General features: G+C 37.0%; 1 protein-coding gene across 12 annotated transcripts in view; it reads left to right on the top strand.

The window, feature by feature from the left end:
• Positions 1-20793, top strand: part of LOC127797945 (SNF2 domain-containing protein CLASSY 1-like) — a 45408-nt gene extending 24615 nt beyond the window's left edge. For 3 of the 12 annotated variants that reach the window (XM_052331180.1, XM_052331173.1, XM_052331172.1), the window contains 7 exons: positions 5508-7062; positions 11204-11253; positions 11399-11471; positions 12852-13105; positions 13728-15254; positions 17811-17969; positions 18711-20793. In XM_052331180.1, the coding sequence (XP_052187140.1) occupies positions 11423-11471; positions 12852-13105; positions 13728-15254; positions 17811-17969; positions 18711-20651 (3930 nt within the window). In that variant the 5' untranslated portion in view covers positions 5508-7062; positions 11204-11253; positions 11399-11422 and the 3' untranslated portion in view covers positions 20652-20793. Of the gene's footprint in view, positions 1-1872; positions 2047-2217; positions 2614-5507; positions 7063-7756; positions 7824-11203; positions 11254-11398; positions 11472-12851; positions 13106-13727; positions 15255-17810; positions 17970-18710 lie in introns of those variants that run through there. The other 9 variants (XM_052331183.1, XM_052331177.1, XM_052331176.1 and 6 more) reach the window with 8 other exon arrangements.
• The last annotated feature ends 3094 nt before the right edge of the window (positions 20794-23887 follow it).

Raw genomic sequence — 23887 nt, 5'->3', positions numbered from 1 at the left:
GAAGCAGTTGAGAGCTGAATTTGAAATTAAAGACCTAGGAACAATGAGATATTTCCTACGAATGGAGGTAAAGTATGTATTTTCATTTCACAAAGGAAATACACACTAGATCTTTTGGAAGAAACATGTATGCTAGGGTGTAGACCTGTTAGAACACCTCTAGAGAAGAACTGAAAATTTGGAGAAATCAACGACGATGCACTAATAGAAAAAGAAAGATATCAACGGTTGGTGAGAAAATCAATTTATTTATCTCTTACATGACCTGATATAGCCTATGTAGTAAGTGTGATAAGCCGATATATGCATTCTCCTATCCAAAGACATATGAATGCTGCTATTCATGTCCTAAGATATCTATCTAAATGGGACATCGGGAAAGGGACTTTTATTTCTAAAAAATGCAGAAAGAAGAATTGAGGGTTTTGTTGATGCAAATTGGGTTGGGTCTATCGAAGATAGTCTGTCAATGTCAAGTTATTGCACTAAGTTATGGGAAAATTTGGTTACATTGAGAAGTAAAAAACAGACAGTTGTTGCCTGCAACAGTGTTGAGACAGAATTCCGAGCCATAACTTATGGGATTTGTGAAGTAATTTGGTTAGAAAGGTTGATGGAAGATTTACTTATTCCTTTGTCACAACAAACAAAAAGTGTACAGTGATAGTAAATCAACAATTAATATCATCAATAATCCAATTCAGCATGATCGAATGAAGCATGTGAAAATAGATTGAAGTTTCATAAAGTGGGAAATTAAAGGAGGAGGAATTAATTTGTCCTATATTCCTACTAAAAGTCAAATTGTTGATGTGTTGACCAAAGTTATGGCAAGACCAGGTTTTGAATCACTTATTGGCAAGTTAGGAATGATGAATATTTATTCACTAATTTGAGGGGGAGTGTTGGAACGGATAAAAAGGAATGCCTAAAATTAAACAGATAAGGTGGTTGGAGATACGATAAGTTTCCAAGATTAAATGGATGAGGCAGCTTGAAAGAAAAAGATGACTCTAGAAATTTTAAATTTCAGTTGATTTGTTTTATCTTCTAAATTTGTTCTTGATTTTTAGGAGATAGTTTAGATGGTTTCTTGTATATATATATATATATACCCTACTCGAATTCAATAAAATTCAAGCATTCCAAATATTCTGCTTATTTCACAAGGCAATACCTCAAAAGGGGCTTTGTATCTCTATAGGGGAAGGTGTTTTAGTTCAGATATGGACAGACCATGGATACCCCAATTGCCAGGTTTTAAACCTTCTCCAAGGATCCCGGGCATCTGTCCAGCAGTGAATATCTCTGTTCTGATAGACTGGGATAGATTCAGGTGGAAAAAGGAGGCCTTAGATGCAATCTTCTCCTCGGACCCAGTTGAATGTATGCATTATGCAGATCCCAATTTCGGTGACTAGAAGACAGGATAGATGGCTTTGTGTTGATAAATACTCTTCAAATTTCAGTACAAAATCTGTTTATTTAAAAGAGTTACCAGAGTCTAGCAATATGGGTATTATGAGTGAAGTTGATTGGAACAAGTTATGGGATATGAGGATGCATAACCAAGTAAAAATGATGATTTGAAGGGTTGCAGCAAGAGCTTTGCCAACTGGAGATGAACTTTCTAAAAGATTTTCTAATGTTAATGATTTGTGCTGCTTTTGTGTTGACCACAAAGAAATGACATGCATTTATTATTCATGACCCTTGTGCTCGATACGTTTGGTTTTTCTTTTGGGGCCTTCATCCCGATAAATGGGTGTTTCATTATTTTCAGAGCTGGCTATCCTTTATTTTGAAACCTTAACATCCAGCAATAAATAAATAAAAACTTTTCTCATTTTCACTGGTATTCTTTTGGAGAAGATATGGCAGGCCCAGAACTCTGTCAAGCAAGGTTATTCAATTTGGGATACCCAGCAGGTTATTCAATCAATTAGTAAAGCATGGGAGGAGCACCTGCATGTTGACTCTTTGGATGATGACAAGGCCACAAAGCACAGCCTGCGAGCAACCCAAAGTGCAGCGAGCCTTGTAGAGGTGTGTTAAAATTTAATATTGATGCTGCTGTTCAAGCTGGTTCATGTCTTGGAAGCACTATTGTAAGAGATTACTGTGGCGATGCTCTGTGGGTTGGTTCTAAGATTTTTCAAGCTTACTCTCTGCGTTTTGCTGAATTATATATGATAAGAGAAGCTCTCTTGCTTGCAGAAAGTAAGGCTTGGAGGACCCTAATTGTGGAAACTGAATCACAAGAGGCTGTATCTTTGCTTAATTCTGATAAATTTGCTGCTCACTGGCCAGTTCAAGTGTTTGTGGAAGATATCAGTGTCTGTTACGCAGAAATGTCCTCTGGAACATAATGTTCTCTAATAGATCATTTAACCCAGCGACACACTTGATACAAGAATACAAGAATTGCTGCTACATTTTCTGGCACTCAATTGCCTTTTAGAGTTGCTGTCCAGTAACAAAGTGATCGTGTTGATGTTCCTGCAACATTACGGAGCCATGCTCTACTGCTAGGTTTTATCCTACTTGGTCTTTTTGATTCTTTTGAGGGCTCTGCTAGTCCGCAGTCCAAGGAGCCTTTGTCTTGTACTACTGGTTAGGCTGCTTCTGATTTTTGCTTTGCTTAGCAAAAATAAAAAAAAGGAATGAGCAAACAATTGAAAGCCAACAATACCAACAAATTTCAAATATGCCTAATCAAGATAAAATATTTAAATATTGACCTAGGTTTTTCAGAACCTTGATGATATTTTATTTGCCTTGGGGTGAACGAATTAAGATGCTCAGCAGGTAGATGAGAACTGGCTTCAAGGGCTTTGGAGAAACTGGTTGGCCATAGTAAAGGACTGAGAAGGATTGGAGAAGGTGGAGGGATTGAAGATTGGGCTGAGTGGCAAAGACAAATATGCCTAATTAAGATTCTCAGTATAACACCTCATTTACTTTCTTCAGCACGAATAATTGAGAATCACTCATGAAAAGTTGGTGTAGGAACCTTACCGAGGATCTGAATTCTGACTTGAGCATACTTAGAATTCAGACCTGCAAGAACTTCAATTACTCGAAACTCGACCATTTTCGAGTAATTCTTGAACAGATTGAATATCACAGCTACATTCTAGTTTTAGATCTCGCTTGTGATCTATTTCTAGCCAAAGTCCAGTCATCCAGTTGTTATACTCGGTGATAGACATACCCCCTTGCTTGGTAGAACTAACTTGGTTCTTCAATTCATAGATCAGTGTTGTATCCCTCTTCCTGGAGTAAGTCTGCTGCGAGTTTTCCCATATTTCCTTTTCAGTGGTAAGAAACATCAGATTCTTGCTGATCTCTGGTTTCATGGAGTTCCATAACTAGGACATGATCATTGAATCTTCTTCATCCCATGCACTGAAACTTGGATCTTTTTCCTTTGGGCTGGGATCAGTAAGATGCCCTATCTTCCCTCATCCCTTGAGAAATGTGCGAACTACTTGGCTCCATTGCATGTAGTCAGTTCCATCAAGCCGATAAAAAGGATTTATGCTCTGGAAATCACTCCTAGTGCTGGTTGTGTTGACAGCCATAGGTGTGGCCAACAGTTCACCCATATTAGCAGAGGTTAAATCCTGAGAAACAATTGATATACGTGACAGAGATGGGAAAATGTTCAAGGAAGACCGCATTGAAGACTGATTTGTAGGTCTGTGGCGGCGGCAATGAAGGCCTGTGGAAAAGATTAAGCGGGATTGTAATGAAGGCACATCTGGAAGTCTGTGGCGGCGGCAATGAAGGCTGGAGAAAAGGATTAAGGAGGACTGCAACAAATGTAGATTTGTAAGTCTGAGGTGGTGGCAATGGAGGTCGGAGAAAGTTTCCCTAGAATGATGGCTCTGATACCATGAAGGAATTCTCATGATTCTTCAATATTTTCAGAATGAATTTACAGTCCTATTTAAGGTGAATCTTGACACCTACATAAGGAAACTAGCAATCGACCTGCTAAGGAAACTAGTTACAAAGGAAATCTGTACAATTGGAAGCTACCTAATATAGAAAAATATCTATACATTCCATATCTATTATTCCATATCTCGGGTAAATCCTCTAATTTATTCAGCCTCTCTCAACACTTCTTCCTCCTTTTCCTTGGCCATGGCCATGACCTTTTCCATGTCCTCGTCCTCTATGGTTTCTTTCTCCTCCATTATTTAAAGAAACTTTGGCTTTGAGGACTTGCTCCAATGGCTTATCTTGCTTCTTCTTGAGCCTTTTCTTCACAGGCTTGTAGAGAACCCACCAATTGATCAATAGACAGAGTCTGGAACCTTTGAGTTCTCAACAACACACACCACATAATCAAATTTTGAAGTCTAGGATTGAAGGATTTTTTTACCACATGAACATCTTCCATCTCCTCGTCATACCTCTTCAATTGATTCAAAATATCCAACACCCTTGTACAAAAATCTGAAATTGACTCAAATTCCTCATGCACAAAGCTTTAAAGTCACCTCACAACGTTTGCAGTTACACCTTCTTCACTTTGTCAACTTCTTGGAGGGAGCTTTGCAAGATCTCCCAAGCTTCCTTGGAGGTGGTTGCATTGGCCAACTTTTCAAATATCACTTGAGGATTTGGTGATCCTTCTTCCTTGTCTTTGCCAATGCATCCTTTTCATTTTGAGGCAAAATGGCTTCATTTTGTTGTGCCTCGTTGGCACATTCCTAGGGTTTTTCTAGGATTGAGAATGGAATTAGGGAATAGATCGGGAGTAAGAGAATGGAAAGGGAGGGAGAAACCAGGAGGAGGAGGGAAAATTCAGAGAGTGGAGGGAGAATTTCAGAAGAATCAAGAGAGAGAACAGAATTCAAATTCATTCATTCAGTCATAAGCTGCCTAGTCTCTACTTGTTAGCCTATTTATAGGCTGTTGCATCCCTTTTAGTTGTAACAAACTGGAAGTACAATCCTATAATAGCCTAAGGTACAACAAAGAAAATTATGTGTAAAAGAACAATTACTCCTAATGCCCTTGGGTTGTGACACTTGTATCCTTCCTCTATGATCTCCCAAGCATCTTGTAAGCCAAGCAGTGCCTTCATACAGAGACACCAATTATCATAATTCTTTTTGGTAAGACAAGGAAATTGAAATGGAAATAAGCTGTTGTTTGCCATCTCTATAATAAAAGGAAAAAGGATCTGATACCACTTTGTTGGAGAAAGAGGCTTGATTTTCATTCACTATCTCATCAAACTCCAAATATAATGAAGTATATATAGCCATCCTAGGTGGCTCTTTGGTATCTAGCTACATGAACCACTTTAATCTCCAAATACGTGAACTAACCCCATACATGAACTATATTTAATATTAGATACATGTACTACCAAGATCAAAGAACATACACACACCTATTTACCTTCTACACGCACCTAGCTAGAGACACCAAAAGATCCATGCACATAGACATGTTGAAATTAACAAAATTATTTATTCCTACAACAGTGACATTAATCGAAGATGGCAACAACAGAGAAAGGAGATCCAATGTCAGTGGCAGAGGCGCAATAGAAAAACTGGCAGAGGCAGAGGTGCAGTGAAGGTAGTGTGGTTCTAGGTCTTGCGGCAATGGAGGTTTGTTGATGAAGACGATGACAACAATGGGCAGCGACAAGCAGTCAGAGATGGTAAACTCTGAAATCAATAGATTAGCAACTGTGAACTTAGAAAACAATGTCTGATTTCAATAAATCATGAAATCAGAAAATGATTTTTAAGGGAAATCAGGAGAAAAGGAGAACTAGGTGGCAAGGACAACAAAGAACCAGCAACGATAGAGGCAAAAGGTAGACCTACCATAGCCGAATAACCAACCAGAGAATTGTCTCGAGCGGCGGAGATGGCTGGGGGAAAACAAGGACATTAGGCGATGAGCAATGGAAGTTCCAGCAATGGTGTAGCAAGGATGATTTGCAGAGACTCACGAGAAACCATGAGGTTCCAGCAGTGGTGTAGTAACTCTCATGTTTGAGAAAACATAAGACTCACGAGATCAATGAAGCTCTAATAACATGTTAAAGTAAAAGAATATTGTATGCTTGTTATTGTACTAGAAGGTTTACAGTTGGTATATATAAGATCTTTGACTAACCTAAAAAGGTAATAAACAACATGGAAAGATTACAAGGAATATATAAAAGATGTATAAAATATTTTAATAATATTCTCAAGATATTCTTAACATAAATTAGAAGGGGTATTTGTGATGAAATTGGGGGTAATCATGCAATTCCTCAGAAATTTTCAAGGTATAAGTGAAATTTTGAATCCAAAGGACTTTGGTGTAATTAATAGAGATGCTGGTGTAATTTTCTAAAGGTTGGGGGCTGAGTTAAGGACTAAAAGCAATTGAATGAAATTTGCAGGGGGCACTAGGTGCAATATTCACAAATATGGAAATGTACAGTGTGGCAGCTGCGAAGTTGGCCAGCATGGGACTGTAAATTCGACACTTATGGCAGGCTAAGAGGCTAGGGAGTAGGCTGGTGATGGCCTAAGGCTCAGTCAGTGATGGAGATTGAGATAGGTGGTTTGGGGGGGGGGGGGGGGGGGTTCACTATAAAAGGGAGGTTTATTGGCCAAGGTTAGGGGCACAAATCAAACCCTATTGAGGTCAATTCTGAAGGATTGAGTGAGAGATCTGAGTAGAGGAGAAAAGGGAGAGAAAGAGGGTGAGATCACACATTTTGGTGAAGAAATTGTGAGCTACAAAAGTTCAAATCCGTCAAGTGAATCAAACGGTTGCAGCAGCAATTGGGGAGAAACAGGAAAAAGAAGAAAAGAGGAGAAGAAGAAGAAGAGAAGAAAAAGGGAGGAGAAAAAAAAAGAAAAGGAGAAGAAAAATTGGAAAAGAGATTTTGGAAACTTCACGTGGCCATGTGAAATCCCAAGCTTGGGAATTGGCTCGAGTGCAACATAGTCAAAGTAATGAGAAAGTGAGGAGATTAGAAGCTGACACTGCCACAAAGATCACATTGACTCTTCTTCCAAAATAATTGAGGTAAGGGTCTGTGCACATTTTTGCAATATTTGACATGACTATGCGATTGCATAAATTTATGTTGAATAACGTGTGAGTGCATGTGTGTGCTAGTTTTTTTTTTGGAAAATATATGTGAAGATGCAACATGCATATTAAATTGCTAAAAATGTTATTCATGTCTCAATCCCAAAGGTATTTTCTACTATAAAATGTATATATATGTTAATGTGGCAGATTGATTTACCAAGAGAAGGAAATGCATGAAGAACTGAGGAATTGAGATTTTCAGTTTGAGGCTTAAATGTAATATTGTGATCTTGAAGTTTAAGAGATATTTTGTTAAATTTGTACAAGTCTATGATCAAAAGAATGTTTGTAGGCCTAGATTTTATAGGTTCCTCATTCAGTATTTTTATGAAATTAAGTCCTTAGTGCTGTAGTGGGTCATTTGAATGTCCATAAACTTTAACATTATTTTTGATTTATTATGGTTTATTAGAGACATGTTAGCTTGATAGAAACTTTTGATGTTGGAATTATAACATTGATGATTATTTTGAGTGGCATTTCTGTAAAGACAAGCATGTTACGTGCCTTTTTGCCAAAGCTCAGGGGTGCAGCGTGAAATTTACTTAAATAGTTGCTGCTTTGCAAAAAATAAACAATCTCACTTCCCAATGATATGCTCACCCAATTGCCAATATCTGCTCAGCAGGTTGCTCTGTCAAGAGAGACAATTTAGGAACCAATCTCTAGCTTTTGAAGCAAATTCCTTCTAGGTAGTCCATTTTCTGGGCTGCAGCTACTTCATTTTCATCAGATTTCTTATTTCTTCTCTACACTCTGTTTCATTTCTTAATGATAATCAATGTCTTTGTAATTTTCATTCATGGGTTACTTGTTTGGTGTGTCAATGTCTCGATTTAGCTTATTATCTTTTCTGTGTTTTGGCTGTATCGTTTATTTTCTGATGTGAATTGCTACATTACTACTTTCTTGCATTCTTATTCTAAAAGCATGTGCTTGGATATTTGCTGCAATTTGAGCTAATTTTCATTCAGGAACTAGCTTATTTACTGTAATTTCTATGTGATTTGAGTTAAACATTGTTTTTGTCCTGTGCTTTGATTTCTCATTCTCTGTTCCTTTTTTTCCCCCCATTGCCTTTTCTGCTTCCCATTTTTAGGTTATAATCCTTGCTGCAAGCATTTGGTGATGAAGGTCAAGCTGTATCATTGTGTTTTTATGGTGTAATTTCTGATTTTGAGTTCTTGTCACTAATTTTACTAATCATTGATTAAGATTTCATGCAGTTAAGTTGCAAGGCTGCCTAGTTAGTTATTATATAACAGATGTTTTCCTCTTTACTAGTTTTGGATATGCAAAAAATAAACAATCTACTTTGATGTGGAGTAATTGTTTAAACAATCTACTTTGGTTTTGCAAAGCAGCGATTGTTTAAGAGAGGGATTGTCAACCCCCCCCCCCGAGTTGTATAACCAGCCAGCCATGAACTCTAAGTCAAGACTTATAGTTCACTAAGCCTAAACATCCATCCATATTATTACAAAAGAAAATAACCAAACTTCATAACTGAAATAACTAAAACAATATTCCACTAAAAATCCTTAAGCTTTACAAAACCAAAATAACTGTCAATAATTGAGTCCGCTAATAATCCCCCAGTCTGCATAGAATTTATTTGTTTCCAATTCTTTAATAAATCCAAATCCTCATCAAATTCTCTTCCAATAATATATATCAGTCTAAAAGTTACAAAGATTGTTTATTTTTTGCAATGTAGTGCAATTTTGTAAAAAATTGGGGTGGGAAGCAAACAAAGAGATTGTTAATTTTTTTGACAAAATGAGATACATACACGTGGCCCAATCTCTAACTTACAATGCAGCACAGGTGATCCCGTACACTGGATGCACCAATAGCCCACTAGGCCACTAAAGCCCCCAATTGAATGCAATTTAGTGCAGTAGCTCTCTCTCTCTCTCCTCGAACATCAATACTTTTCGAGGGGCCTTTTCTCAGATGAATTTGGTAGCAAACGCCCCAAACAACACGTTTCAAACCAATTTGCCTGAATCTGACCTCTTCAGCGCACTCCTCAACGTGAGCCCTGGTTCCTAATTTTTTACTCAATTTATGCTTCCTTCAAGGGCATGTATTCCCCTTTGCATTTTTTTTTATTTTCCTTTGTAGTCCTGTCTGATTACCTCAGCGATCTTTCTGTTTACACTATTTTTTCCTGCCAAAGTTATCTCAAGTGGTTAAGTCAGAAAGTGCCTGATCGCACTTGCTTTCTATTTTCTGTTGCCTCAAGTTAGGTAAGTTCATGATTTTTGTATAAACCCTTTAGCTACTGCTTCAGAAAACTTTTTCCCTTCCAATGCATATTTTTTGCATTCCTGGCAATGAAGTAAGAACTCAAGTCAGGTTAGAATCCTTTTTATGGTGTTGAAAGGGATGATTTGGCTATGGTTTTCTGTGTGGATTCGCGAGTATGTGATTGTTAATTTGTTATTATTATGATCACTTTCTGTGTCTGTCAGTGAGTAGAAACCTAGATTAGGAAAGTGAGTGGGGGGTGGCTTTTCCCTGACCGATGGCTCAACGAATTGAGCTGAATATAAAGGCAATTTTGTGCTGTTATGTTCTTTAGAAATTGGAAATTTTGCTTACATGTTTATGTATAATTTGCATTTTAGCGCATGAGACTCATCTACTTTTTGTGTGTGTGTGTGTGTGAGATGGGATTTCATCACTTGTTCTGTATGCATGTGTTAGTGACTGTGACCAGCGCAGATCCAGAATTTTTCTTCAGTGGGGGCAGAATTTAGATAGAATCACACAGCTTATTTTTTATTGATAACTAAAGAAAATTAAAAATATAAATTCACACATATAAAAAGGAAATTTTTACTTAAATAAATGTGACACAAGAAATACTAATAAAATTAGAATTCTAACCATTTTAATGCATACATATATATATTCAACCTCAAACACTCTATTGTAATGCCAAATACATATACATTTAACCTCAAACACTTTAATGTAATGCTAGATACATATTTAACCTTGTGATAGAAAACACAATCAAACTTCAATTTCCTATCCAACCAGTAGATATTAATCCGATTTACAGTGCTCAATTCCAGAAAACTAACAAAGAAAAGGAAGAACAGAAAAAAATGAAAACAAGGCCAATTTGAGAGGGCCTGCTCTCTTAGAATCTTCTTCAAGTTTCTTCAAACCCTCTCTCTTCTTTCCTCTCCCTTTTATATAGATTCCCCCGATGGTTACAGCCACGTGGGGTTGTTATTCCTAGCCGCCTCTGACCATTCTGCCCCTCTATCCTTTTCCTCAATTTTCCTCTTGCCTCCTTTCTTACCCCTATGCTGATATGTGTGGTGTATCGGTGCTCTATCACCTTGAACACCCTAATGTAATGCTAGATACCTATACATTTAAGCATATATAGTTTGACATGTATTTGCAAATAGAATGGAGGCAAATGAGTTATTAAAAAATTGATTATACTTACGAACATAGTTCAAGTAAGTTCAGGGGCTAAACTTTTACAAATTATCCTTAAAAAAATCTATTCAAAGGGGAAAAGGAGGAAAATAAATTAAAAGAAGTTGAGTGGGGCTGCCCATCTTGGGTCTTCATGTGACTGACTCATGGGGCACCTCTCTCTGCCTGTTGAGTGACAAGAAAAAGTATTAAGAATGCTAGTATGAATGGTTTCTTCAGGCCCAATGTCTGTGCAGAGGCAGTAAATTAGATCTAAGTTTCTGAGGTACAGATATTGAAGGAGAGCAAAACTCTCATGTCTTTTTAATTGAATTTTTTGTTTTCCCTTGTTATCATTGAATTGTATATAAATTACCAACTTTCTCTAATGTTGTATGTGTTGTGTGTATTATACTTGGTTGGGAGGTTTTCTGAAACTACATTTAGGATGTACTTTTTTTTTTTGTGGGGGGGGGGGGGGGGATCAATTGGACTCTTAGCCTATGTTTGGTGTTTGGGAGTAACATTTTTCAAAAATGAAAAGAAAAAAATTGAAATTACATATATATGCATTTCTACATACACATGGATAAATTTATTATCCTTTGCTTTGTGAAATAAATTGCAGGTACAGAATTTTATACAAGGAAAAAAAAAAGCTTGGTGGGAGATACTTCGGTATGATATGAGTTATAAGAGCCTCAAAGAAGATAAGGCTATATATAAAAACGATTGGCAAGCTAAAATTCATGTAGCAGACTCCATATAATGGGATTAAGGTTTGATATGTTGTTGTTGTTATTGTTTTTGTTGTTGTTGTCAGGGAGAAGTCACTGGTACAGCGGCCATGAGGAAAAGGAATATACATCAAAGCATACATCAATTTGATGCTTGCCGTAAGCACAAATTCTCACTTTTCCTCTTCTTCTTTCCTTTTGGTTATTCCAATTGTGTTAAAATTTGATAGCGTTGTTGATTTTAGAAGTAATTAAGAACTCTTCCTTGCCTAAATGATTAGTAAAGTTTAATCTTAATGATGCAGCAGTACCTGTAGTTAATATTGAAATAACTTGCAAGCCTTACTTGTAGCCATGTATTTAGTTAATCCTCTTGAAAATTAGTCACAAAAAGGAACAAAATGAATTTCAATTGGCAGGACTCGGTAATTCAATTTTTTCCTTTGAGTTTGTGATCTTGCAAAGTGGAACAATTATGATCACAACTTGCACAAAAGTGGGGGTATCAAATTATCAATATCAATACATTTTCTATGTGCAGAATACGGTTTGTATAATTCTAATTTAGTGGAGAGGTCTGTGAAAAAATACCTCATTTTTCCTAGAGCACAAGGCTGATGGTTTAGTGGAGAGGTCAGTGAAAAAATACCTCATTGATGAGAAAGAACGTTGTTTCGTTTGATTTGATGAAAGTCTACATAATAGGGAACCTACATTAGGCCAACCTGAATTGATTGTTAATTCCACTTTTTGTGCACTCGAAAAAAGATTTTGAGTATTTGACTTGTCTTTCCAATTTATTCTAAAATCATCTTTTCTCTTTCATTTTGTGATCTCACAAGGAATCTACAGCTCGAAAACCAATCTTGCCTTCTAATGATCACAACTTGCACAAACATGGGGCTATCAATTTGTCAAATGCATTTTCTACGTGCAGAATATGATTTGTTAGAATGCCTGTATTTTTGTGGATTTTTTGGGACATGAAAAATACCTCATTTTTCCTTGAAACAGCTAATTGGTTACCTAAGTTTCTTTTCTAGATAATAGCTTAGATGTTTCTTAAAGAGACGAAGAAAGTAGGCTCCTTCAATCAGATGGAAGTAATATCCGCACAACAGGGTTCCTATGCTGGACCAACCTGAATAGACTGCCAATTCCTGTTTATATCCAATTAGAAAGAAGATTTTTGAGCATTTTACTTGTGTTTCCTTTTTACTCTAAAATCCTCCTCTTTTCTTTATTTGTAAGATTAAGGGATTGGGCAGATGTTAAAATGGAATGGTGAAATTGATTTTAGAACACAGAACTCAGGTTATGGCTATTGTTCCTAAATGACATTTAACTCCAGTTGGGGCCCAATAACAGATTTAGATCCTTTCATTTTTTTTGGCACAGAAAATTTCATTTTTCAACGGCGAGGAAAACTAGATGAATCTATTTCTGTGTCTTCTAAGTGCTAGATCTTTTGTTCCACAATGTCTATTTATTGCTTTTGCTCTTTATCTCTAATTTCACAAATGATATGTCATCTGACAGCTTTTGAGGCATTTTATAAAGGCTCATGGAAAATTGTGGAGTGCTTGCGAATTAGGATGGGGGCTATAACAGCACTTTTAGCTGATGGTGGAGATACCTTTGAAGAAAATGTTCCCTTGTCAAACATTCGAATGAGGTCAAGAAAAGCAAAATTATCTGACTGCACCTGCTTCATAAGGCCTGGGCTTGATATTTGTGTGCTTTCAAGCTCTCAACTTACAGAAAGTTCAAGTGAAGAGAAAAATTCAGAACCTGTGAGTCATCCTTTAATTTATCTGGAGCTGCAACACTTCTCACATAATAAAGTTTGACCTCAACACATTATGCATTCTTCTTTGTTATATCTCTATCAGAATATTTCTCCTTTCTTCTTCTTTTAATGCTCTGCATAGGGGTTTCTCTCCCTCTAAATTCTATATTTTTTATGCCAGATGAATTTAGTGGTTCAGAATTCCCCTATGCATACTCTCTCCTCTTACGATCTTGATGTTCTATGTTTTATTTCTTTGGGCACAACTCAGATTCTGTTGCACAGTAAAACAATGTCTCATTTTGGTTATTCTTAGTTTTGTACTTACAATGATTTTTTCAAGCACAGGGAGGCAGGAATAATGAGATGCTATGATCACCAAACTGTATCTAATTTTTACAAGCTCCTTATCTGGCAATACACCAAAAAGTGATTTGCTTTCTTGACCTACTTAGGTTATCATCTCTTTGATTCTCCTAACTTTCCCCAACTGTTGTCCTGGCTGAGTTATTTGCATGCAAACTTCACTAGTATAAATATACATGTTTGCCTCTGCTACATTGGCTTCCTTTGAGAAGAGCACTTGAATATTTTAGAGTATTAGTCTAATGCCTTTTCTGATGTAGGTCTGGCTGGATGCTAAAATAATATCTATTGAGAGGAGGCCTCATGAACCTGAATGTTCTTGCCAATTTTTTGTTAGCTTCTATCTTACCCAAGGCCCTCTTTGTGTGGCAAGGAAAACACTTGCTAAAGATACAATCATTGTACAGATTGATCAAATTTCTATCCTTCAAAAGCTCAAAAGGGATGCTTGTGTAACCGAGCACTATCGTTGGAATTTCTCTGAGGACTGCTCTTCACTGGAACGATACAAATTGTTTACAGGAAAGTTCTCATCTGATCTTTCATGGCTACTTGTTGCATCTGTTCTGAAGCAAATTGAATTTGAGGTCAGATCAATAGGAAACAAGATTGTCTATCAAATTATTGATGATGACTACAACGAGAATTCACTGAAATTGGAAGGCCATGCAACTGCTGTGAATTTCAAATTAGAAAATGGAATTTCAATACCCATAATTGTCCCATTTGCTCCCACTGATATTCTTGAGAAGGAAACTGCTTTTGATGTGCATGAAGATGAATCATCATCATTTTATGATCCCATGGGGTTGCGGCGATCCAAGCGTCGAAATATACAACCTGAGCGTTACTTAGGTTGTGATTTGTCGGAGTTGGATATTGATGATGCACCTCGAATGGGGACATGCAGAACATACAGATGGGAGTATAAAGAAATGCCATTGGCACTATCCATCCAGGCTGATCATGCATATTATTTGGATGACCACTCTATCCAAGCTGATCGTGGATATTTTCTGGATGACCATTCGATCCAGGCTGATCATGCATATTATTTAGATGACCATTCTATGGGTGATGAAAGGGTCCGTTCATATAAAAAGGGATCCTGTAGGAATTTTTTTGGAGGCCAGAGTAAGAGCAAAGCAAGGGTTTTAAAATCAATAGTGTCTACTCAAAGAGAAGATCTGCCTAAACTTGATAGTCCAAGAAAACACCAATGTGAACTTGCTATTGTTCCTGTACCTGATGAGACTGATCAAATGATATATCAGGAGGATCCTCTTGATGCTCCATTTCCTGGCAATTTTTCTGGTGAGATGAATGAAGTATTTTCTAAGTATGTTTGCATAAACGGAACCTCCGCACAAACCAGAAGAAGCGTTTATGATATAGACTTGGGAGAGGCTGAAAGTGGATGGAAGGGTGGATGGACGGGTGGATGGAAGGGGAGAAATTCGCGTAAGAGGTCCCGAGGAAAAAGGGATTATTTTATATCTTCAGGACGGGAGAGTTTTCGTTATGCAGGAACCAATGCAAGAAAATCCTTTAGTGCCAGTATGTACAGGGAAATGATAAGGAAATGTATGGAGAGCATAAAATCCACAATGCATAAGGAACAACCACCAGTTATTGATCAGTGGAATGAAATCCAGTCAGGAAAATCTAAAAACCAAAAGAATACTAGTGAAATACCCTCAACGATTGAGGAAGACGATGCAGAAATTGAAATGTTGTGGAAGGAAATGGAACTTTGCATGGCATCAACTTACTTTCAAGACAGTGAGGTATGATTGATAACTTTCTTAAGGATATCAGGTCCATTATTGATGTTATTAAATAGATTGATGGATTCTCTTAGTGTCAGCTAGAAGTTGTCAAGCTTAAATTGTAATCTGCACCCTTTGTGGTATGGAAAATTCTATTTGCAACCATAAGTTTTGCTCTCCGCAACCCACTTTTAATATTCTTAAAATACCCTAAGATAAAATCTCATATTTACCCTTCATTTAAATCCTTTACACTCAACCACCCACCATTACTCTTTCAAGCGCGTGCACGCACTTTCTCACTCATCATTGCTACTGTCACTTTACTCACCACACCTAAACACCTTTACTCACCCACACCGCGCAGCCATTATTATTCAACATCGAGCATTGCACAACAACTACAACTATTATTCAACACCAAAGATTGCTAAGCACACTTCTGCTCGTCATAGGCAAGTTAAGCATGGAAGATTATTATAGACAAATGTTTACAGAGTTTTACAAAGAAGATAATAACTATTCCTATTCCGGCGAGAAACAAGATGATGAAATCCATGAGGTATTTGAAAATTTGTTGTATTTCTAATTTTGTTTATCATCAACAAGCGAGAACCAGGAGTCCTGGTTGGGACACTTGGAGTGTCAACCAGAGAAGGATCCCCCGAATCCTTGGATTCGGGGGAGTTGATACCTCCCGAATTGAAGGATTCAGGGACTCCTTGAATATTTGAACCGAAGGATTCGGGAGCTCGAGGATGCCCTGAATCCTTCGGTTCGGGGGAGTCAAGTAGTCCCAAATCCAACGATTCGGGATATTTCATTACTTAAAATTATTTATGTTTTTTATTTACATAATTTTTGTTCATTTCAACAGTCATTTGATGCTATTGAACTGTTTACTAACAATTAGGTATCATATATTATTCAACTTTCATTTAATTATTATTTGAACAATGTTTTCAAATTGTTTATGTTTTTTATTTACATAATTTTTTTTCATTTCAACAGTCATTTGATACTATTCAATCGTTTACTACGAATGAGGTATCATACACTTTGCGTAACGTAAATTATTAATATTTCTAAAACACAAATTATTAATATTTCTAAAACACAAATTCTCATTATTTATCTGCACAATTACACTAAACACGCACAAATTATTAATATTTTTTAAAAACAAATTCTCATAGGCTGCATTATTTATGATTAATTAAAAAATTAAGATAATACACAATTTACATTTAACATTAATTAAAAAAATAATAACATAGCGGTTCCCTGAACCCTGCGATTCGGGGAACCCCTAATCCCCCGAACAACGAGATTCGGGGGGTTAGGGGTTCCCCGAACCTCGCTGTTCGGGAGGTAAGTGGTTCCTCGAACCTCGCGGTTCGGGAAACCCCTAATTCCCCGAATAACGAAATTCGGGGGGTCCCTGGTTCCCCTCACCCCGCAGTTCGGGAAACCCCTCACCCCCCGAACAACGAGTTTCGGGGGGGTTTGGGGTTCCCCGAACCCAGGGTTAATCTATAAATTCGAGAAAAAATAATTTTCTCGAACCCATGAATTCAGGAAAAACCATTTGTCTTGAATTCATGAATTCGGGAGAATTGCATTCTCCCAAACCCATGGATTTGGGAGAATGCATGTATATAATATATTATATATACTATTATATGTATATAATAGTTTCTCCTGAACCCAAGGGTTCAGGAGAGGAGAAACTATATAATATAGTATATTATATACTATTATATACATATATATTATAACTATAAACATATATATAAAGATTTTGTATATAAATTATTCCAAATGAAAGAGTTTGTCATGTGGGAATTGCAAATGGTCAAACCCAATCAAATGCAACAACATTTTATGGGAATAACTTCATATTACATGCATACATATATATGTGGATTTGAAAAAAATTATTTTTCTCGAATACATGGGTTCAGGAGAATTATATTTTCCTGAAGTTATGGAATCGGGTGCTTTCAAAGCTCCCAAATCTTCAGATGTGATGATGGGCAGTTATATTATCTCGCGAAGAGCAAAACATTTGGCTGCAAATAGAATTTTCCTAAATCTTTCTTGCTTGGCTTCTATGATTCCAACAAGAAAGTGAGGGACTCCAGTGAAGAGGGCGGGCGAGGCAAGCGACTCTGGCGAGGTGGCAATGGTCTGAAGATGGTTTGATGTGAGAAGTGATGTGAAGAGGGTTTCTTGTGCGTGGGGGATGTCTTTTGAGGGATGGATGTTTAGAGGGTATGTTTAGAATATAGATGGTTGCAAAAAGTAATCACTCTGGTTGTAAATAACAAAAACTAAAATTTTACTTGTGTTGGTTGTGGAGAGTAAAAATTATGGTTGCAAATAGAATTTCCCTTGTGGTATTAGAATTTGATTTCAGGTAGTTCTAGAGATGAACTGCATGGTCCAAAGAATAATTTAAGACTTTCAAAGAGAACCTTTAGTCTTAATAATATAAGAGACCATTAATTGGCAACTTTTCTGCTATTGGATAGTATGTCCAATTCGTGATTTATCTGATGCAATTCTTTTCAGGAGTCCAATGTTGAACTTCCCACTAATGTTGTGCAAACTACGAGTGAACAATGTGGACATGTCTGCCGACATGAATACAGACTAAATGAAGAAATTGGAATTCTTTGCAGATTATGCGGGTTTGTGAGCACTGAAATAAAGGATGTTGTGCCAACCTTCGTAAGTCATCTTTCTGTTTAGAAAAAGTATTATTTCATATACAACTAGTGTTTTCCTTACAAGCACTATAGGTAGGCTGCTAGTGTCTCTGGATATCTTAGTTTTGCCTCGTATGCAGGCAAAAATTCAAGTGGTGGACTAACTGGAAAGTGCAAACATCTCGAAAATGAGTTTCTATATTGTAACTCCTTTTTTTGGGGGGGGGGGGGGCTATGCATCTGGGGGACATTGTACAGAATGACCTCCTCTGAGCTTTGCATTTTACATTGTAAAGTTGCTTATTTTAGTATGATCTGAAGGTTACCACTTTCTACCCTGCTCTGTGCATTTTTTTGTCGTGCATTCCACAATGAGTTTCTTCTATATTGTAACTTTTTTGTTGGGGGTTGGGGATGTTGTGGGTTGACCCTTGGTAGCAATGGTAAAATTGCTTCTTTTTTACTGGAAGGTTACAGGTATCCATGGAAAAAGCCTCTTTAAAAAAGCAAGTGGCTATGTACAAAATGACCTCCCCTAAGCCGAGCAAAGTGGGGAGCCTAGTGAACTGGGGAACGGATTCCTCCATTTTAATATTGTGACTGTTGAACACCAAAAGTTGGCGGTCAAAATCCTTTATTTTAGTATTATCTGTAGGTTACCGCTTTCAACCCTGCTCTGTGCATTTTACATTGCACATTCTGCTTGATGGCATATAATTCATCCAAGTCATCTTCATGAATCCTTTCTTTTCTAATTCTGCAGTTGCACTGCGCGGGTTCAAACCCATACAAGGGGACACAAAATGAAGAAGATTCAGGGCATAAGCCAGACGAAGGCTCAGGGCTTGATCTTTTCAGCATTCCTGCCCCCTCCAGTACGCCCTTATCAGAGGGGGAAGGCACTGTGTGGACCTTAATACCTGATCTGAAATGGAAATTACGGCTGCATCAAATGAGAGCCTTTGAATTTCTCTGGCGTAACATTGCTGGTTCTGTGGTACCAACAGTTATAGAATCCATGGTCAAGAAAAGAGGCGGTTGTGTTATCTCTCATTCCCCTGGGGCTGGTAAAACTTTGCTTATCATCGCATTCCTTGTGAGCTACTTGAAGTTATTCCCTGGATCACGGCCTTTGGTCCTTGCTCCGAAAACAACACTGTATACCTGGTACAAAGAAATAATTAAGTGGGAAGTTCCTATTCCAGTTTATCAAATCCATGGTGGCAGTACCTATAGAGGTGAAGTCTTAAGGAGGAAATTGAGAGTATCACCAGGAGATCCGAAGCCCAACCAGGACTTTATGCATGTTTTAGACTGCATGGAGAAAATTCAGAAATGGCTTGCACATCCAAGTGTACTTCTGATGGGTTATACCTCTTTTCTGACATTGACACGAGAAGATTCCAAATTTGCACACAGACAATACATGGCCCAAGTGTTGCGACAATGTCCTGGGATTCTTATTCTTGACGAGGGGCACAACCCAAGAAGCACTAAGTCAAGGTTGAGGAAGGCTTTGATGAAAGTTGAAACAGGGCTGAGAGTTTTGCTTTCTGGTACATTATTTCAGAATAATTTTGGGGAATATTTCAACACCCTCACTTTGGCAAGACCAACTTTTGTCACTGAAGTGCTGAGAGAATTAGACCCTAAGTTTAAGAGGGGAAAGAAAGCTGCAAAAACGCGGTTTTCTCTTGAAAATAGAGCAAGAAAATTCTTCATTGACAAAATTGGGATGAAGATTAATTCAAGCGTAACGGAAGAAAGAATGAACGGTCTGGTTACATTGAAGAATTTGACTAGTGAATTTATAGATGTGCATGAAGGTGGGAGCTATGATAACCTTCCTGGTTTACAATGCTACACCCTAATGATGAAGTCAACACCTTACCAGCAAGAGCTTTTGGTAAAACTTCAGAATCAAAGACCTATTTACAAAGGATTCCCCCTGGAGTTGGAGCTTCTGATCACTCTTGGATCAATACATCCTTGGTTGATTAGAACTACGGCATGTGCCACTCAATATTTCAGTGTGGAAGAGTTGGAGGGTCTTGAGAAATATAAGTTCAACCTGAAGTTTGGTTCCAAAGTGAGATTTGTTATGAGCCTTGTGCCTCGGTGCCTCATCAGGAAGGAGAAGGTCCTGATCTTTTGCCACAACATTGCTCCAATTAACCTATTTGTGGAGATATTTGAGTTGTTCTATGGGTGGCGTAAGGGTGAAGAAGTTTTGGTCCTTCAAGGGGATGTTGAACTTTTTGAACGCGGGAGGGTCATAGATAAGTTTGAGGAACCGGGGGGGCCCTCGAAGGTAATGCTGGCTTCAATATCAGCTTGTGCCGAGGGGATTAGTCTGACTGCAGCATCTCGTGTGATCTTACTGGATTCAGAGTGGAATCCTTCTAGGAGCAAGCAAGCCATAGCAAGAGCTTTCCGGCCAGGTCAAGCCAAGGTGGTCTATGTGTATCAGCTCTTGGCCGCTGGCACTCTGGAAGAGGAGAAGCACGGCAGGACCACTTGGAAGGAATGGGTTTCGAGCATGATATTCAGCGAGGAACTAGTGGAGGATCCTTCTCAGCGCCAAGCAGAAAAAATCGAAGACGACATATTGAGGGAGATAGTTGAGGAGGATAGAGCTCCATTATTCCATATGATTATGAAAAATGAGAAAGCTTCAAATCTGATGGTCAGAGGTAAAGACTAGGCTCTGTCTATCTATATCTTTAGTAAATAAATGTAAGGAGACATGCCTCTGCCCTCTTTCTCTTTGCCTCTCTGTCTTGACTCTTGACTGGTTTATATGTCGTTCAGTTTCTTAGTGCATATCTCTTGCTTTGCTTTTCTCACCTGGGTTATTAATTCGAGACCTACTTTACGTTAGGTCCTTCAATTCACCCAAAACGACTACTACCTCGTGGTTTTGGGGGAAACTTTTAGGTTTGGCTCTGTGTCTCTTTACAGAGTCTATAAAACAATTTCATTTTACCCAATTCATATCGTATCAAATTGTGTCTCCTCTCCAGTTTTCTTAACAGTTCGTTTTGGTTGAATTATTCGCATCCACAATTCTTGGGTTACAAAAGACCCAAAACGTATTATTAAATGATAGTGGGTTTAGGATTTCAGCGGTTAAGACCTTTGACTGATTTCGTTACTGGGCTTTGGCTTCGGCTTTGACTTGGGCCGAGAACAAGACTGGTCTTTCGTTTTGAAATTAAATTAAAAAATGGGCCCAAGGCGGATTAGGCCCACTATTTTCAAAGTGGGTCGTAGTCTCTGCCTTAAAAGGTTGGCCCCACGTGTTTGTAACATTTCACCCGTAAAAGAAGGTTGACCGGAAATCTTATCTTCCTGGTGGCGACCGCCGACCACCGTCGGCAATTGCTCCGGCACTGGGTTCCGCGTAATATATCAAACCACCAAATTTGACGAAATTTCAATCTTATACTCCAAATTTGAAGACACGCCATATTGGTGGCCATTCTAAGTCAATGCTCGCTCTTTATATGGCTTTGAATTATTTGCTTAAAAACTTCAATTTTCCTTAATTGTCCCTTTCAAATATGAATATATATACAATCACAAGGTTAGAAGGTGTGGCGGAATGCTTAAATACATATATTTCTCACATTGCTTATTAAGAATTAAATCTCTTATATCGCATGAGTCTGTCAATTTTCAATTGATTTGCATGCTTTATGAATTATTTTATACACCTAAAATTAAGAGATATATACTGACTATAAATTTCTTGTCACAATATAATATAGATATATACACACATGCACATACATACATAGTCACTATGACACGGCAGACGAAATGGTGCCTAGTGATGATTTGATATGCCACGTGACAGCTCGAGTGGCCTCAGAGTCAGTCATGATGGGGCAATTGACGTGGCAACCAAGTGTTACATTGCATACTAGAAGGAAAGATGCCACGTAGCAGAAGAGATACCCTAAGTCAAAATGGGTCAAAAGATTTGGCCCATTGCTTGCGGGTACGCACGTGTGCGTGAAGACAAAATATTTGATGTAATTATGTATTTGTATTATTATAGATTAATTATATATTTTTATTTTTATTAATTATCATATATTTCCAATTTAAACATGTGACTGTTACGGGATTAATTGGCCATAATGAAGGAGACTGGCGAGTTGGTTGACACTTGACATGTCAGGCTTAAATTCAAGAATATTAGAGGCCGAAGACTATAAAGTTTTTATTAGAGTGGTTTAAGTAAAAAATTAAAAAAAAAATGAAAGTTAATTAGTAGTTAACAGTTTAATTTTCAAATTTTAGGCAAAATTTAAATAAGAGTAAGATATAGTATAGGGGTAAAAAAAATTATTTTAAGTTAGAGATAACGAATTCAATTCTTGTTAATAAAGTAGGTCTTTGTTCTTTAAATAAAAATTATTATAAAGGGTATTTTAGAATTAAATAAAATTTGATAGGGTTTCACGAGCTGAATCTGGTGTTTTCATATTTAATAGAAATTAGATATGTATCTTTCAAGCAAACATCTAATTGTGTGTTCAATTTTTTTATAATGCTAGAATTAGAAGAAGCCCTAATAGTTGAAGTTTTCGGTAACGGGTGTCACCTTTTCCCTTATAAGTAGTGGATCCAACTCAACTGGCCAATTAACTTGGGTTGGGTAAATTTGGGTCAAAGATCCGTGTCGTGACTTCTTGTGTAATACAGTGATACAATGCCGCATTATTTATGATCGAGAGCTATTTTTTTTTATATATTTTGCTTTAAAAAAATTAAAAAAGTTATTTCTTGATTTGAACATGCAACCTTCCAATCACAATGAAACAAAAACAATTTTATTAGAAAAAATTACACAGATATTATGAACATTTAAGGTAATTACAAGTAGTACCCCTAATATTTAAGAAAATACAATTACTACGGTTTCACCTTTAATACCACATTGCAATTTTTTTTTCCGTCAATTTATCACCATTAATTCTTTTTAAATATCCAAAATATCCTTCATGCTTTCAATATTTCTCTTATCTCTTATTGGAATTAGCTAAAAATCCTTAACTATTTCTCTCTTTCTTTTTCGTAAAGACAAAGATGATATAAAAAAAAGATAAGGAAATGTATAAAAATTATGGATTGCATTGCAAAAGTGACACGCCATTGTCACTTGTTAGTTAGACATAGAGAGATTATAAGTTTTTTCAACCTCAAGTGATTATAATAATGTCGTCCACCAACAACAATGTGAGGCTTAATCTTAATTTGGTTTTTCAATGCCTTCTCTTTCCATCATTAAGGTTTACCAAATGACATGACTCTAGTTTAATTCTTTGATGATGATCATTGAATAACAATAGGTGGGTTCTCTTTCCATTCAATTAGCAATGAGAAAGCAACATGTCTTTTTGGTCATGAGGCTCTAGTTTTAGAGGGTACATCTTTTTCTTTGATTAAAGGTAGGTTCTTCAATTAAGGACAATTTGTCTTGTGTCTTCTTCTATTAGATATTTATGGCATCAATGACCTAGTGGGTTCTTTACGATGGGGCTTTAATCTCATTCTTATGGTAATGGAGCAAGGAATGCTTCATTGTGGAACACTTATACTTGTTGTATGGCGTGAGGCTTTGTGATCAATGGCTTAATTTGTTTGCAATTTGCTCTATCACCAAACACAATCGTTATTCTCTTTCTCTTTCTCTCATAATCCATTAACAACCCCATTATCAGTGTTCCAAAGGGTGTTTGCTTGCGTTGAAGATAATATTTCAACAATTTTTTTTATTTTAAATAATTATAAAACAAAAATATATTCTTAAAAACACATGTTTATATATATATATATATTAGTTTATATATAAAGAGTAGAATGGTTTTAAAATATTTTTTTGTGATTTAAAAACATATTTTTCTATAATTATTATATATTTTCAAATTT

This window comes from Diospyros lotus, chromosome 3 (assembly GCF_014633365.1).
Source record: "Diospyros lotus cultivar Yz01 chromosome 3, ASM1463336v1, whole genome shotgun sequence".
Lineage (NCBI taxonomy): Eukaryota > Viridiplantae > Streptophyta > Magnoliopsida > Ericales > Ebenaceae > Diospyros > Diospyros lotus.
The sequence above is the reverse complement of the archived record's forward strand: the minus strand, read 5'-3'. Positions and strand labels throughout refer to the sequence as shown.